Source organism: Falco naumanni, chromosome 16 (assembly GCF_017639655.2).
Source record: "Falco naumanni isolate bFalNau1 chromosome 16, bFalNau1.pat, whole genome shotgun sequence".
In the NCBI taxonomy this organism is placed as follows: Eukaryota; Metazoa; Chordata; class Aves; order Falconiformes; family Falconidae; genus Falco; species Falco naumanni.
The window spans coordinates 4,315,156-4,332,754 of NC_054069.1; the positions used below are offsets into that span (position 1 = coordinate 4,315,156).

The following is a 17,599-nucleotide window of genomic DNA, read 5'->3' on the forward strand; positions in this document are numbered from 1 at the left end:
AGGTCTCCTGACAAGTTTTCTCCTCGCCACAACGGGAGGGCTTATCCTCAGCTTCACTTGGGAAGCCCAACGCCATCCCAGCGCCGGTAGCCTGTAGCTATCGATGCTTTGCTACAAGGCACCTATCGCCGAGGCAATGCCTGCACCTTGCGCTACGGGAAAAACCTCATCCCACTCCCCGTGACTCGCCCGCAGGCAATAAAGCCATACACAGTCACCAACGCGGTCACCAGCAAGCTCTCTTGAGCGTAGCCCCTAGTTCGATCTGGTATTAATTATCCACTGCTCTGCAGAGATAAATGCTTAATCCTCTGGCTGTTGACACTGGAAATGGACCAATCTACCCTGGGGTGGATATTATACAGGGGAACTTGGCTTCAGCTATGATCCCTGCATCATCTGCTGTACAAATGTTCACCGGCTTGCGGGTAATGGATTTCATAGGGTGTATGGGATCTTTCCATGGCAGAGCTAATCTAGAATAATACATGAGCCAAGCATTCATCGTATCAGGTTTATCTTCCTCCCTCATTTTTTTTCTTCAACGTAATATTTCTAATTTCATGTGGAATTTCTCATTTTCAGACATTCTCTATTTCCTTATAGCTTACCAGCTTTCCTCCTTCAGGACTGATATCCAGGTGAACTTCCTAAGCAGCACGGCCCAAGGGATGCGGCAATGGGTCTCTGCAACCCCTGCTTCTCTGAGCGTCTTTCACTTTCTTCCAGGACAAAGGCCAAAGATCTCCACATCGCTTCTCTGGTTTCACACTTGCAGGAAAGCCTAAATCAAGAAGTTCGCTTGTCAGGGAGAAAGCAGAGATGCTGATGCTACCAGCGATGGGAAAACCGTTTCTATTTCTGAACAAGCTGCTAAGGACTTTGGTCCTTCCCATGTCTGAGCAGTTCCACTAATGCCACTGCGTGCCAGGAACGTAAACCACTGTCTCAGACTCATTGCCACCAGCACTGCAGCCCCAACCAGGCTTTTTGGGACACTCGGGGAGATGCCTGTCCCCACCTTCCCACTCCCACTTGGGCTTTCTTGCCTCTCTGCTCCTTGCTCTTCTCTTCCCAAGGGCTGTCTTACAGGCAGTTTCTTAGCAAAGACGAATTTTAAACCCAAACACAGGAACAAGTTTGAAATGGAGTATTATTGTACACAGAATGCAAATCACAAGTAATCGAGAGTGCTGGTTTGCTTCCCATTTAACAGCAAAAGAAGTTTTCAAGACAGCGCACTTCTACACAGGCTCGAACGGCTGCATCCACAGAGAGCTGATATGAGGGTCTGAATACAGAAAATACAAGAGGGAGTCAGTGCACGACAGCACTTTTTTTTTTTCCCCCCTCAAAACACAATCAAAAAACCAAGCTCTGGCTCAACACAACTACTGTTCAGCTTACGGTGGTGCCTTGCAGCTCTGTACGACTGCACTGTGTTGGACACGCACACGAACAGCTCCCGTTTTCCGGGAGCTGGGGAAAATGAAATGCTTTCCTCAACACCATGTAATCAGCAAGCAGTGGGCTGGAAACAGATTGCATATGTCCAGTAGATCCCACAGAGCTGAGCACCCACCTGAAGCACGTACTGCTCTACACCTAACATGAGAGAAGCTTGCAACTTTTTCTGGAGATCAAATCTGGCTGCTCTCACCACCTGCCCTTTAGCAAGAGGTGGCTAGAGCCTTCTGCACAAATGCCTGCAGAAAAACGGAGCTTGCTGGGAGCATCACATGCACACAGAGTGAGTTAAGGTTTTATCATTGGCCTTGTTTGTTTTCCCAAAGCAGTATTTCCAGTCTTGGTCCAATGGAAACAAACTTTTAGCCCACCCAAATGCCAAAGTGTGCCTTTGCCACCGTTACGCTATGCTCAATTTAATGTGAAAACTACAGTGAGGCAATGAACTGGCATTAGAAAAAAGCTGAACTTTTTGTCAGATTTTGTAGTCCTTAACAACAAGACACAGAGAGGGGCTGCTTGCTGCTGGGCAGCTCCATGTTGGCTGTGAGAACGGACTAAGCTCTATGCAGGAGAGCACAGGCGCCTGAAGCCTAGCCAGCAAGAGCGTAAGGAAGGGCTCCCCATCCCTGGTTTGTTTTCCTCACTCTACGAAAAGAAAGGGGGTTCTGAAGATTAAAACTAAGATCTTGCAATCCAAACTCCTGGGGTCTGTTCCCAACCGGGCTGCTGACTTTAGAGCGCACGCAAGTAAACCTGCTTCATCTCACTCTGACCCAGCTCCTCCCATGAAAACACGGAGGAGATGTTGCTGCTTCACCCTGTGAGCAAGTCTGCAAAACGCAGGCTTCGAGGCCCCTGGGTGGAAGGTGCAGAGGGTGCACAGACCAAGCAGCTGTCTGATACAACCACAAACCATTGTCCCACCATCCCAGTGAAGTGCCGGCTCTGAAGCTATGCTCCTCGGAGCCCACCAGCAGAAAACACAAATGCCTTCCATCAGGGTAATTGAATATTGAGCTGTTTGCATAATGTCAGAGACCAGGGTGAACGGCTGGGATGGTAGGGCTTCCTGGCAGAGCTCATCCTTCCAATGCCACATCCAGTGTCTGTAGGAACTGTGCTAGACTTCTGCCCTCACATGTTGCTAGCGGTGCAGAGTTCGCAGTCCACCCCCTGAATGATCCTTTTCAGCAAACAGTCTCTTATTGATATCCCTAATCAATGACAGACTACAGTCTTGGAGCTCCAAACCCATAAAATTAGTAAGGAAGCAATAGCAAGCAAGCACACCAAGAGCATCTGGGAAGCCACCACGCACAACAGGGCTATGCTACATCATCCCTGGCTGGTGGTTCCTTCCCCTACTCCTCAAGACAGCGGATGTAGTAAATGGAAGTAGTAGGAAAAAGAAGGGAAACAGCAGCCTGGCAGCGAAAGGCAGGGTGAAGCCACTGCTCCAAGCAGATATTGCACTTAAAGATATATAGGGGTTCTGGATTGCCGTTTGAGATTATCCCATACAGAGCATTCTTCAACGCTTTGCCTAATCTACTCTTAAGCTACTTAATGCACATGCTCCCTCCTTTTCCAAGCAGGTGGTAAGGCTACCATCTCAGAAGCAGCACCGCTGAGAAATGGCTCTGACAAGCAATGCAAAACTGGTTTGCTTTGTTACATTAGATCCTGCCTAGTCTCGGGATGCCCTTGAAGCTCCCTAAAAATATACTTGCTGGCAGCAAGCGAATCCTTCCCTGTATTTTCACACAACACATGCACAACAGAAGCACAAAGAAGCAAACATCGCTGCATGTCCATTATTAAGCAGCTGCCTCTGAAAAGAACAGAATATGCTTCCAGCAGTGCGCATGTTGGAGTTACATCACCTTCTCTCCAAACATGCCACGGAGTATCCAGCTCCAAGAAACAGCAGGCTATATGAAATGCACCGTTTGGTACTGTAACATGGAAATGAGCTGTGATCCTGCATGCTCCACTCTGGGGAAGTCTCCTCTTTAAGCACTTTAATCAGTTGAGAACACCAGGAGCAGCATCCCCTTGATCAGCAAAGTCCAGCACTGGTCAGTTGATGTTTCTTGCAGGAAATACAGCAAAACAGGTCAGCAAACTTGTCTGTTGGTGCATATTCTCTGTGTCTATTTGCCCTGTCACAAACCTGACAGCCAGGCAGCATAAGCTTGCAAAAACACTCAAGCCTTGGATGACCTGGAAAAGCAGCTGCCAAATCAACATGTCATTCTGTGCTGGGTGGCACTGGACATCATGACCTGACAAGCTTTCTAGAGCCCTCTGCACACAGTTGTTGCCATAGCAGGCATAGTAAACTGAAGCACAGTGACACTGCAATCAATGACAGAGCTAAAGCGGTCCTCAAGCCCATTGCTGTGGTCTAACCCACTGGCTGTCCATCACACGTGTCCGGTATTCCTCCCGGGCTCAGAGGTACTCACTCTTCTTCCAGAGCTTACTATGAGAAGCACTTTTGTATGGGAGCAGATTTACTTGCTGTGTGTCACTCATAGGTCAGCTCCTTTTCTCCCATGTCTTTCCGGTGACAGCCTCTGGGACTAAAATGTGACACAGCAGGCAAACTAGGAGATAATCCTCAAGTCCAGCTAAGCTGCCATTTGTAGGGTCCATAGTGGGGACAGTTCTCTTTTCCAGGACCACAGTCTATCCTACTTGCATCCTACTGTTCAGGCAGCAAAAGATGCCAGAACAAGACCAAGACCATGTCAGAGAAGTGGCCACGAGAGACAGCTTATCTTTGTCCCTAAGGCAGGACAGCAGCTGAGATTTCTGCACTGCTTTCAACCTCCCAGCTATCTGGGCAGTGGGGATGGGTCCCCGATGCTGACTTCAGGGTTATTATCACATCTCCACACCTCATTCTCTCCACACCCTCCTTCTGGTAAAATGGGTGGTGCGGCGCAGGCACAGGGCAGGCTGCTTAGAGAGCGGGGACAGCATTTGGTCCTCTCTTCACCTGCCCTGGAGAAACATCTATCAACACTGTCACATCAGGTCCCTGCAGGCCACTGCCAGGTGGAGCCTGAGGCGATGAAAGCAAATCTTACATGCTGTCTGCCTTTAGATGTTAGAGATGTTCAGAAACATGGGGCAAGACAACACGGTTTGTGGGCAGCCTGCATACCCTCTTCTCAAGCTGTCCAGCTCAGCAGATGTCAGGCATCTTCATTGCAGGCTCTCCATCAAAACAGACACTACACGGCGGAAAAGCATCTTCAGCCCCGACACTGGGTTTAATCCATCACCCAGCAAAAACAGAGGAGCCTGGCAGCAGCCTCATTTAGCACTGGCTGGAAAAATTCTTTACAAGAAGCTCCCAGACATGTTCAGTAAACACTGAAAATCAAATCATCCCATGCCTGTGGCTGCTTCTCTCCTCCACTGCCGACTACACCAGCCCTGGTTAATGTGCTGAAATGCCTGCTTTGTCCAGGCCACTAGAAGCAGATGGCGCAACAGCTGCGGTCTCGAGCTCATCGCTGGAGCCCTTCAGAACCAAGAACTCCAGCAGAATGTCCAAGAGGCAGAAAACCAGGTGCCTGAAATGGAGAGAAGACAAAGCTTAGGCTAGTCAGGGCACAGCGGAGCTAGGAGAGCAGCTCCAGACACGCAGAAGCCACAGCTCATGCAAGTAAGAAGTATTCTGACTGCCATCAGGAGAAAGACAAAAGATCTTGTAGTCTAGAAGAGATGTTTTAAGGGATGGTTCAGGGTTTTTTTTTCCACCCCCAAACCACTGGGTGTTTGAAGCTGCTGAGCACCACAGAAAACACAAATGCAGCTCCTTGGCTGAGGTGGCACATAATTTCTCTGCAGTTAATCACAAAAACATTGCTTTCTGAATGCACAGCAATGGGTATACAGAAAAACGCTATCTACACATACATGCAGCTCCCTAAGCTCTTCTAAAAACAACAAACTAACCCAGGATTTGTCTTATTTCCTCTGACAGTCCCTTGACATCCACAAACTGAGCAGGCCCAACAATATAATTAACAAGACTGGCGCAATAATCTTCAGCCAGACCACGGTCCTAAACATGCACCTTCGTAATAAGCAAACCAGATGCCCTTCAATAATGTCAGTCTAGGAGAATCAGCCAGGTATGTTCTGTGCCAAGAAGCTGGCAGCGTGAATGTCACGGCAAAGCCCTGAGCGTGGCTTACAGACCCTACTGCAAAGGCTGTCAGGGTAAAGAGCCTACAAATCCATGTACCTGTTTATCACAGGCTGGCCCAGGGACTCCAGTACCAGGTTCCAGCTCATCCGGCATTTACTGGTTCCGAGGATTTCTTGGATCGCATCTGTCAATGTCAGGGACAAAGCTTTAGGACCGGCACATTTCCATGGTAGTAAACCAGGGTCAATCTTCTGCTGATGGGTACTAAAAGTTTGTGACAGTGCTCCAAACCTGAGGCACCTCATGCCCAACATTACCCTGACAAAAAACAGTCAGGGACAGGACTGAATGTCAGAAAAACATTCCAGGCTGGAAAGGCGTATACTGGTAGGGCCTCTTCATCCCATTCATGTAAAGAGTTAACAGTTCAGACTGCACTCACATGGATTAGGCAGCAGCTGCTGTAATGCCAAAGGTCCCCGTGTCAAACTTCAAGAGAGGGAAATCCAGTGCAGCTGGGCTCGTGATTTCAGTCTGGTGGAAAAGCCACTCTTTAGCACGAGAAGCCAAAAAGGCTTTGCCTTTTGACTCTTCTCAGCAATGGTACCCTCTGGCAGCAGGTGGGAGCACAGCGTGGCGCTGGCTTTCCTGAGCCCTGCCTCGTTTGAGGTGGCTCAGTGGGAACAGGACCACCAGCACTAAGCACAGAGTATGTGGCCAGTCTGCATCCGGGAACCACCAGGACACGTGTCCTTTTCTCTGTGAGCTGGGCCGCTCCCCAAAGGCTTATGCAAACTATCTAGAACTGGGAAACTGCGGTTTTCACTTGCAGGAAACCATTCAAACCTCAAAGGTCACGAACGTTTCTCAGCATCTTGGCACCAGCAGACTCCATCTCTATGTTTAACCACATTTCGAAAGATGCCAACGCACTGGAGGGTTCCCCAGCCTCCCCCACCGCTCCTTTCTCAAGGGCAGCTGACACGTCTCTGGGGCACACTTACTAGGCAAGATCCCCATCAGGCTCTGCAGGGCCTGCTCTGCTGCTGCTTTCTTCTGCTCCTCTGTCCTGGCTGGTTTAGGCACTGCTGGTAAAACTCCTCCAGGCCAGATGGATTCTTGTAGCAACTGGAGGTACTGGACCCAACGCTGGGTGCAAGTCAGGTTAACCACCTGGACTTCCAGCCACCTGCGAGCACAAGCAAAGAGACAGAAACGTCTAGAAAAATCAGGCTTGGTACCAACTCGGAGGCTTTCTGCCGATCAGAGGCCCTGGAGGGGTAAAACCAGCTTGCTGGGTAAGTTAACATGCAGTTTTCAAGTCTATATGCCAAATATTTTCACAAGTATTAATTAGCTGAATTTCCCCATGCACCAGAAGTAGGTATACATTCCCTAGCTCATAGACAGAAACACACATGTAAAGTCACAGAGGAAAAGCAAAGGCCATGAAAAGTTCCATCGCCCTGCTGCCCCCAGGAAACCAGGGAGTAACTGGTGCACGGGTACGGGACATGACTGGCCCTAACCTCTGAGCCACGTCCATGCACAAGCCGAGACAGAGCTGGAAGGCCTGGTGTTTTAACCCTAAACCATGACTGACTGGGAGGACATAAGCATGTTCTGGCAACCCCAGCTCCTCTCATCAGTCCCTCTGCTACCAAGAGGGTCAAGGGTACCTTGACTGGAGACCAAAACACGTGCTCGCAGGATGGCAAGGCGCAAATATCCTCCTGTTTCATGCTCCCCTCATCCCCCTGCTTCCCTGCTGTCCAGCCCTGTTCCATCACAGGTGGCAGGCAATGAAATCATCGCCACTCCCACCCAAAACCTCATGCTGCACATCTATTAAAAGGAAAGTTAGGTACCTGCCAACACAACCGCTGGTCGGCCCTCCTGCTGGGTCAGGACTGTGCCCTTTATACGGTAACAACCTGCAAATCCCGAGGCCGCAGGATTTGGGCTCAGAGGCGTTTGCAGCCTGCATGGGGCAGATGTGTCCACACCACCCAAGCGCTGGCCAGGGCAAGTTTCTAAATCACTCATGCGGACCCTCTTTCCCAGATGTGAAATCACTTCCCTGTGTAATAGCAAACCCCACAGCCATCAGTCAAAACTCGCCAAAGCCTAAAATCTTTCCCCCCAGAATAAGGAGAGGCCAGCGGACGATTCCCTGGTGCCACAGAGGCCAACAGGAGAGTCCCCATCGATTCAGCAAGACTGGGATTTGGTGGTGCAGCACCAACAGTGACAGCCTGTTGCTGCCACCCTCATCTGGAGGCTCCGGAGCAAAGAGAGGAGCGTCGGCACAGGGTTGGGGTAGGGAAAAGGCTTGCGATTTCGCCAGTACTTCAAGAGTCCCAGAGGAGAAGAGTCCGCAAGCAGGGCCAGGAGACCCGTTCCTCTTGGCAGCTGGCGTTCGTGCTTGCAATTCCGTCACCACTACGCCCCGGCAGCTCATAGTACATCCAAGAGCATGGGTCCTGCCAAGGCAAACTTTATTTAACCTGCGCTCTGCCAGACTGTCTGCATTCTTCTCAGGCGAGGCATTCAGGCCAAGGGCGTCTTTCCCCATCTAAGTGGGACAATGTGAGCAGAGAGTCGGGAATAGCAACACCTAAAGGTAACCAGGGGCAAAGGAACAGCAGGTAGCCATCACCGGGGCCAGAGCTGCAACACGATGCTCCCTTCTTCAGCATGAAACAAGGTGCTTAGCTGCAGGTCTTGAATGGTGCACACCTAGGAAGTGCCAGCTGCAAAGGCAAAGACCATTAAAAAGACTGAAAACAAGCCCTGGCACTGCAGCAAGGCCTGTTATGCCTCTGAGCAAGGCATTACAGGAGCACGGGCAATGCTCCTGGTGATCCCAATAACAGCGCTGGAAATGGGGAGACACAGCCTCTACGCTTAGCCTCACCAGGGATCCTGAGTACTGAAGCTGCTACAGGAGTGCCAGAGATCCAAAGCATAGCTTCTACCTGTCTTAAAGTACAAAATGTCACAGCACAGACTTCCCTGGGAAAAGGCTGCGTTTGAAATACAATTGCTTGAAAGGGTTTTTATCTCCAGCCATCAGTAGAGTTTAGCACCCTGGATCACGTTAAAGCCTCCAGCCATCCCCAACTAAATTAAAGTGTTAAACTGCGGCTCCTCTAGAGGCAAGAGCTTTTATTAACAAGGTTTTTCATTAACATGTTTTCTTATACAACCTGCTTTACTAATTGAGAAAACATTTGACAAGCAACAGAAGTTCAGAGACTTGGGGACAGAGCTGTAAACAGTACAACCCTGCATCTAGGGAGATCAGATGGAACGCTGACTTGAAATTCATCTCAGCCATAGTCGCTTACCATCCTTTAAAAGGCCGTAGAAAGCAAAGAACAAGCTTTCTTTTTCTTAGGAATGTTCCTAAAATAGCTAAAAAAAAAATAATCAAGCAAATACTGAGCAAAGTGAAACTTAAAGAAGACAGCATGCATTTCCAGACAGCTCAGGAGCAGACTGAGGACTGACAAATGCTGGAAGGCCTCGTACAAACAACTTACCATTTCTAGCTCATTTATTTCCATAAAGTCACCAGAACTAGGCAACAAGGCCTAGAAGTAACATCTATAAATCTGATCACGTGTGCATGCATTGCTATTACTTAAGTGCTTACAGGTCTTAGTTCCCACAGTTGCAAAACACCACTGATGGATTTTTTTTTTATTTTTTTTTTTGCTTGGTCTGACAACTCACTGCCTCAAGGGCAGCATCTGAGGACAGCTCCATCGGTTTTGTCCCACCTGCGCTGACGCGTGCCACAGCTCCATGTGAGCTCCTGAGAAGAGGCCAACTGGCCCCATCACGCAGTGCTCAGGCAGCAGGATACTCACTGCTAGGAAAGGGGGAAGAGGTATCCAAACCCACAAAGTACAATCACATGCAAAAAAGTGGAAACTAGACAGGAAAGGGGACAAGAAAGAAGGAGAAACCCAAGCTGGGGGCAAATGGAAGGAAGACTAACTGTGCTCTGGGTTCCCTTTTGCCATTCTATCGGTGTGTGGACCCATTCCAAAAGCACTGGAAAGAGAAGAACTGTCAAGACTGGTCCATCTGGCTCAGCATCTTCCCTGGGAGAGCAGCTAATGCTCTCAGACACTTTGAAAGAAATTATCAAAACAGAGTAACCTGCCACGAAGAGTTTTCCTTCCTACTCTCAACGTGCACCTGTTAAAGTCATCGCCATCCACTCTGGGGAACGCACACTACATTTGCACAACACACACAGGGGCAGGCACCAGCAACGTTCATTAAACAGTGAGGAGCAAAGTAACTCCTCAGCTCTCACAACTGTAGTTGCAACCCAGGGTCACACCAAGCTTTATTGAAAAAATATTTTTTTTCAATAAAACCCCAATTTCTATGGCAAATTGACCTTTCCATCAGGCAGACTCGCTGTACCGGGATCAGGATTAAGAGCTCAGGCTTCTCACAAAGGATCTCCAAATACGTGCTGGTCCAAAGCGCACCTTCACCAGCAGATCACAGATGATTTTTTTGTACTATTAAAGGACTGAGCATCTGAGATTCATGTGCCACATCGAATGTACACACACGCCTGCTCCCAGGTAGAAATAAATCCAGCAAGAAATAGATGTATCTTTTTTTTTTTTAATGTCTGATGACTTACTATTCCCATTCTGCTATTTCATGAAGAAATAACCTTAATAAGAAAGAAAAACAAACCCATCACCGAACCATCTCCTTACACTTTGGTTGAGACCAGAAATAGATAGAAAGTGACCTCCTGGGCTCAGATGTTCAAATGCTTTGCTAGGGCCCAATGCAAAGAGACAGACTGCAAAGGCTGTGAACTCCTGGACGCTAGTCTGGAGGTGCATAGCTTGCCCATGCTGTAAGGGTCCTCTGTTTGAAACAGCTGCTGATGGAGGAATGAAATGGCTGCTAAAAAAGAGCTGATTTAATGCCATGGCTTAAGCTGGAACTTCAAGGTCAGCTGAAGGGGCCCATTAAGACAGGAACGGCAGAAATGCCCTGGGAATGAGAAACAAGGCCTGGGGGGTACATACCTTGGCCCTCCTCCAGCACCTAGAAGCAACAAGGGCTGCTAAGACAGAACAGCCTTATGGTAAAGACAGACTAAGAGTCAGGAACAGGCAAAACACAGTGTATAGACTCGGTTTTACCTGCCTCCTGTGAGCCAGAGGCGCTCACTTAAGTGGGCTACCCAGGGACTTCGTCCACAGGCAGAGAGAGCTCAACTCCGCAAGTAAAGGTTCGACAGGTTGGATTTGCTTAGTCTGGAAAAAAGAGATGGACCAGGAATGGACAAAAAGAGATGGTACTCCTCAGATTTACAAAACAGCTGCCAGAAGGTAGTAAAACTCTGTTTTTCTCATCCATCAAAGTTAGGATAGGAACTGCTAAGTCCACTTGAGCCGAGTAATGGTTGAGTTAAATATGCTGATTGTAATAAAAATCGGAAGCAACAGTGCTTCCCCCCCCCCCCCCCCCCCCCAAACTGGGCATTTTAAGGCTTTAGGGAAACACAAACTGGAGGCCACGCTAGGAAGAAGACAAGAACGTCTCTACTAGTCTGCATTAGCTGTATAAATACAAATAGCTCTATAAATATACGTGAGCTGTGCATAACAGTAGCAAGCCCAGCTCAACATCTACTACTTTCCACCCCAGAAGGCGGCCTCCATTTCCCTGAGGTCAGTTAACACGGCATGGCTAACCAGAAGCTCAAAAAAGACCCGTGAGACCAAGGTAGCAAAAAGGATTTAAGAAAAAAGCAACATCTGGAAATGCACAAGGCATTCAAGCATCTGACTCTTATGAAATCGAGAGAGGCTGGTACTTAAATCACTAGACCATCCCTCCCTTCACAGTACTTGTCACCCAAATTCCTCCCCAAATTGTGCCTCAAACCACAAGAATATCTTCAACTCAAGAGCTCAGAAAGAGCAACATTTCAGTGCTGTGACTGTAAAACATTTCTGAGCAAAGCTTGTAAAACTGAAGAAGCAGCTGCAGCGGGCACAGTCAGAAGAATGGAAAAACACCAATGGAGAGCTTTCGCCCCCAGGCTCGGCTTTTAGCACCTGCTACTTCAGCCCACATCCACCTTCTCCACGCAGCCGCCAGCAGAAACACGTGCAGCCCGCTGCTGGCACACTCAGCTCAAACGCCTTCAAAAGCAAACCCACGCTTGTCCAGGCCATCAGTAAACCCTTTGCAGAGGAAGGAAACAGAAAAGAAAAAAAGCCCTCCGTAAATCAAAGAGTACAAAGCATCCCAAGCCCTTTTAAACTTCTGGCCAAAGACACACACGCAAAAAGTAAACTATTCTTCTCGCCTTACTGGAAATGTTCCTCTCCTGCTGCCCTATAAAAAGTTTACAATTGTATACGCTATGAACAATACGTCCTGTACGCCTGCCTAAGCACACGGTAATGAAGTGTTTGCCCAGTGAGGCAGCATTCCCATGGCTGAGTGCCTTCCCCTTGAACACAGTGTCTTGCCAGCCTCGCATCTCCCAAGCATAAGCTCCACGGAGGGCAGCTGCACCGAAGGGAGCAAGAAACAAATCAAACTGCAAGCAGTTGACACCGGTAGCATTTGCATCCAACGTACCTTGATCAGATTTGCCCGTGCTGGCACCTTGCCAGCGTAGGGCAGCGGGATTTTTTGCGAGAGGCGGAGCTGGAGGAAGCCCTGGGAGAAGTGGGTACGCAGGACATGTTACTGTGGGGCAGAGAGGAGTGAAACCAGATCATCTCCTACTGCCTGTAGGCATGAAACCACACTTCAGTGTGGGGACTTGGGGCACCACTCTGTGCTGCTCCCTCCAAATCACACCTGCTGCAAAAAAATTGTCTAAACACACAGGGCTCCAAATCCAACCTCTTCTCCCCCTAGTGAGTTAACCGAGCTGCTCTGTTTTTTGCTTTTCTCAAGTCAGATCTCCCCGCGCCGCCGTGGGGCTCAGGAAAGGGGGAGAAAGCTACGTGATTAAAAAAAAATCGTCCCAAAACCCCCTTGATTTTTAACAAAGCATCCCAGCTTTCGGTAACATCTTCATCAAGTATTTATTGAGCCAATTAAGCTCTCAGCGGTGCCCCAGGGAGAGGCCAGGCTGTCTCAGCCAGGTCCTGCTCAGAGCAGATTGCTTCATTAGCCCACTTCAGAATCAAAATACATAAAAACACCATTAACCCTTCAAAAGCCAGGGAAAACTAAAACTAACAGGGAGACATTACTTCCTCTCAATCCTTTTCTTCTTTGTCTATTTGAAATAGGAAGTTGTTGTGGGTTTGTTGTTTTTTTTCTTTTTTTTTTTATAATATGGAATAAAAGTTGGCACGTATCTAATTGCTGAAACAGAATCAAAAGAAAAGAAAAGACAGATGCAGTTAAAATAATGTTGCAATTGTTATCAAAAGCACAGAGTGCTTGCTTCATTCTAGTGGCTGGTTTTGGAAGAATGCTGCTTCTAGAAGAGGAAAAAAAAATAATTCTGTTTGGGACAGAAATTCAAAGCTGGATCCAAAATTTCCAGGTGCTTGGAGACAACTGAATTGAGGCCCGTTTCCAAGCTGGTTTTTATTTACATACACACACGAAGACACACAGAGCCCCGAAGATCGCTTTTGCTGACATACCACAGGCCTGCGATTTCTACTGCTCCTTGCAGCTACGATACAAACAGCCAAAGACAGAGCTGAGGAGGAAGATGCCGTGAGGTTGGTTCCTCTACATACAAACTCCGACGCTGGCTTTTTGGCTGGGGCGCACACCTGCAGGTCAGAGCCTTTGCTGCCACGTACCTGGGCCTGCCAGCACAGCCCATCGACGTGTGGTGGCAAAGGTCCTTATTAAATGTGCCCAAATCATCACCCCCAGGTGACAAGCCAGAATAGCGAATGGATTTAGTTGCTCCAGCCACACCGACATTGCACGTTTGGCAGCTTGTTTCTGCCAGCAAAACTCCCGAGGTGCTGCCCGAGCCCAGAGTGGTAAGCTCCCTGCCAGCTACAAAACCAAAAGAAAGTGGGGGCAGCCATGCTGGGAACAGCTTTAGCATAAACCTTCCTGGTTTCTCCTGGCACGTGAAGAGCAGGAGTCAACCCTCAGCTTTAATGTCTTTTTCAGAGACAACACAGGGAGGGAACGGGGAGCCTCCGCAGTGAATGCCTGCCCACGGCACAGCCACGTCCCCCCCCAGGATACCCCCTACACTGGGTGACACATGGACAGCCCAGCGTCGTGCTGACCCCCAGTGTGACCAAGCACCGAGATGAGGTCTGGCTCACCGTTTCCGCTGTTGGACATGGCTCCTGCAGGGCTCCAGATGGCCAGGGCTGGGCAGAAATGCTTGCCCATGAGCAGCACGTTCCCAGCACGCCCACAGCTGCAGGTGTTTGGCTGCCCAAGCAGGCAGGTTTACTCAGGGACACTTAAGAGGGTCAAGCAACACTACATGCTGGTGGCACTTTCAAGTCAAGAGGGTCAAGGAGGCTGCCAAGGGTCTTTGGTTTTGGCAGTTCTGTTGGCACAGAGATCAAGGAAGAAAGAAGAGAAAAACCACCCAGCAAGCAACTCCCTGAAGCTTTGAGCTCCTTGACTCACACCAGCAGTTGCACAAGTGCTTGCAACACCTGGCGAGACACAGGCAGGCTCTGGCGCAGAGCCTCAAAGCCAAGAGGACAGCAAGAAGGCAAGGGCAGCCTGGGGTTGCACATGGGGGAAACCTCTAGCAACAGCCCACCTGAACCCATCTTGTGCAACGGTTGGGCACCGTGCCGCATCTCTGCCGAAGGAGGGATGGGAGATGCGCCATGAGACCAAGCTGCAGCACCCTTTGGACCAGTGCAGGTGTCTGGCGTGCCAAAGGGACATCGGGCTCAGCTGCAAGGGCCCTTTGCCACCCTGTTTAATCAACAATCCAGGACCTTTGTCAATCACAGGCCGTGGATATCAGTCCAAGGGGTTCTCACTCGGTGGAGCCGAAAGCCGAGCAAGCCCCCGGTGTGAGGGCTAATGAAAGCAGCCACACTGCTGAACCGTTACCTCTCAACATACACAATAAAGCAGGGATGGGGGGGACACAAAACCTGACAGCATGGAGAGACGGGAAAAGACAGAGGGAAGGCCATGGCAATGCAACAGTCACCCTGGAGACGGGAGGCCCTGCTGCTGATAGTGGTTTTTACCTCTGCAGGGAGTGACCTCCATAGCAGCCAGCTATGAGACCACTTCAAGGGCCACGGAGACACATCCTGCTCCCCACAGCCTTGCATCTCCTGTCAAAAGTGCACTGAATGTGCAGGACAGCATTGGAAAGGACAAAACCTGGAATAACCCACAGCCCTACAGGCTGCAGCACCATTCATGTCAACCACATCTTCCCTGTACCTGCCCCAGCGTGTGGCATCGGCTTCCTCCACACGCCGTAGCCATACCTTGCCCAGATGGTTTCCACAGGCAAGCAGGTTGCCTGTGTCGAGGTGTTTGCTCTTTAGACCAGGACCTAGCCAAACTGTTTATCCAAACCCTAAGAGACTGAAGCCCCTGCCAAAATCTAGGCTGCAAGAATTCAGATGCTCCAGACCTACTGCTGATAGGATACAGACTACCAAGACTCTGTGGCCTTGCCCAGCTCTTGACCCCCAGCAACACTGGGTAAGATCTAGCACCTCAAATCAGAGACAACCCCTTGCTACTACAGCCTTCCTAGGACTACTCAGCCCCATTTCAGCGTACATACTCAAAACTTACCCTGTGCACTGGCCAAGTGCCCCTTCTCTCCTCTGTTCCCACTCCAGGGCCCAGTGTTCCTCACTGCAGCACCCCAGAGTCAGGCTCCCCACAAGACCATGGTCCAAGACTCAGCTCAGGGGTAGACCTGAGCTCAGACGGACCTTCCTTTCCCCTGCTGGTTCAGCAGTGGCTGAAACCTCGGGAGAGCCAGCTCAAGAGAGGAAACCCTACAAGGAAAACAAGCCAAAGCTAGCCAGACTCGCAAAGGGAACCAGAGCTAGAAGAACTCACAAGAAACCACCCTCATAAAAGCCCGACAGTCATCTGTAAGCAGTCTCGCAGCATCCCTGGCTCTCCATCTACATCTCACACAGAGTGGAACATCACCTCCCCAAATCCACCTGCTTTGCCGAGCAATGACGGGACAGGGTGCAAAGCCTGGAGGAGCACCGGAGTGACCCAAAGGGAACAGTAAGGCAAGCGGTGCTGAGCTCCTGGGTTAAGGCAGGGATAATTTGCATTTATTTTAACTCGTGCTCAGTGGAACATGACACCGTCAAAGCTGCTGCGTAGTTCCACACGCTCCCTTATATACACACGCAGGGGCTTCCGAGCCCTGGCTGGGACTCTGCGCCCCAGCCCCACTCAGGTTACAGGGTGCAGACAGTCGGGGTGTGCCCAGACACCTTCCCTCTGCTCAGTGCTTTGCGTTGCCACGGCTGTCTGTGGTGATACGTAGGAAAGAGCTCGGAAAAGCACACAGACCTGGATCTGCACCTGAAATTCTCCCAGGTCCATCCCCGGGATCCTGGCACTCTGCTGGGGCTCCCCTCCAGAAGGGGAAGCAGACGTGGGCCTGGGAGAACCCCAGCAGCAGCTGAAGGTACGTGTGAGCTGTCACCCCAGCTGCCTCCAGGTCATCCTGGCACTGGCAGACCCCTGACCTAGTGACCATTGTCCTGTTGGGGACAGACTGAGGGCAGGGCGCAGGGTCACAGCCATGGTGCGACACACACGCTTGATGTGTATTTTTAACACCACTTTGACTCACAAGGCTCTAAAAAGCACACAGATTCTCCAAATGGCTCTTCCACCAAACACCCCCAGAGCTCAGAATAGCCCCATCTACTCCCCTTTGCAAACAGGTCCCTGTTGCAGCCTCCCCACGAACGAGATCTACATTTGCAGCCCGTGGGAGGGAAGCGGACAGAGGAGGGGTGCAGAGCCAGAGCAGGGCAGCGGGTTTGTTTACAGGCACGGACCCAGCGTGTGGAGAGGCTGCTGGAAGCAATCCTCAGCCCTGGGGTCATTCCCACTCCCAGCGAACCTCCCGGCCCCTCCACCTCCCCTCCAGCCGCCTCTCCTTTCGGCTCCGAAAAAGGATCGCTCCCTGTTACACAACGGGATGAGCACCGCACGGATGCGGGCTTGCACACTCGGCCTCCCTTTTACTTAACAATACCTTTTTCGGTCATACAGCCTTCCTCTCCCCGGCTGCCATTAAACTGACAGTCAGGGGAGATGGATAGCCCCTGGCTCCAGCTATTTCAGCTATGGAGAAGAGGGGAAAGAGTGCGGTGGGATGCTCTATGCGGAGAACGGCGAATGGAGCAGGGTAGGGAGGTCCCGTAATCAGCAACAGCGTGGTCACAGCAATCACTTGATGTTACTGCAGGGGATGTCATGGGCATCGCAAGCCCAAGGGAGAAAAGTCCCCAAAGGAGAGGGTTTGGCTCTCTGGAGATGCTGAATCTTGTTCTTGGTGTATTTCTGTTGAATTCTGCTCTGGCAAAAGGTGCACTCAGTGCAGGGCAGTAGCAATGCCCATGAAGGCAGCTGCGAGAAGGCTGCAGGAGCAGTATGCTACTCACCAAATACAAAGCTGGCAGAGAAATATCCAGCAGCAATTCCTCTCCTAACACCCAAAACACAGCTAGGACATCTCCTTTCCACCACTCACCACCTAAGCCAGCCACTGATAGGAACAGAGAAGGACCTCATCTCTTGGAGGGATGATGCCTACTCCTACTTTGTGACCAGCAACTGCTAAAGAGACAGGATGCGCACCCATCTGCTGCCCCATGTTTGTCTGCCTGTTCTCTGGGGCAGGAACAACGATGCCTTGAATAGCACACACTCCCAGAACAGCTTCTGGCATTTTCTCCACCTGTAAAGGGTACCCAGACGCAGTGC

At 50.2% G+C, this 17,599-nt stretch overlaps 1 protein-coding gene across 6 annotated transcripts in view; it reads right to left on the reverse strand.

The window, feature by feature from the left end:
* SNX19 (sorting nexin 19) overlaps positions 1–17,599 on the reverse strand; it is a 131,772-nt gene that overhangs the window by 103,744 nt on the left and 10,429 nt on the right. For 2 of the 6 annotated variants that reach the window (XR_005831219.1, XM_040615984.1), the window contains exons 9-11: positions 6,643–6,827; positions 5,735–5,822; positions 612–784 (exon numbers count right to left, since the gene is read on the reverse strand). Coding sequence is in view for 3 of the 6 variants with exons in the window: in XM_040615984.1 (XP_040471918.1) it covers positions 625–784; positions 5,735–5,822; positions 6,643–6,827 (433 nt within the window). In the remaining 3 variants the exon portion in view is untranslated. Of the gene's footprint in view, positions 1–605; positions 785–1,135; positions 5,058–5,734; positions 5,823–6,642; positions 6,828–17,599 lie in introns of those variants that run through there. The other 4 variants (XR_005831220.1, XM_040615985.1, XM_040615986.1 and 1 more) reach the window with 4 other exon arrangements.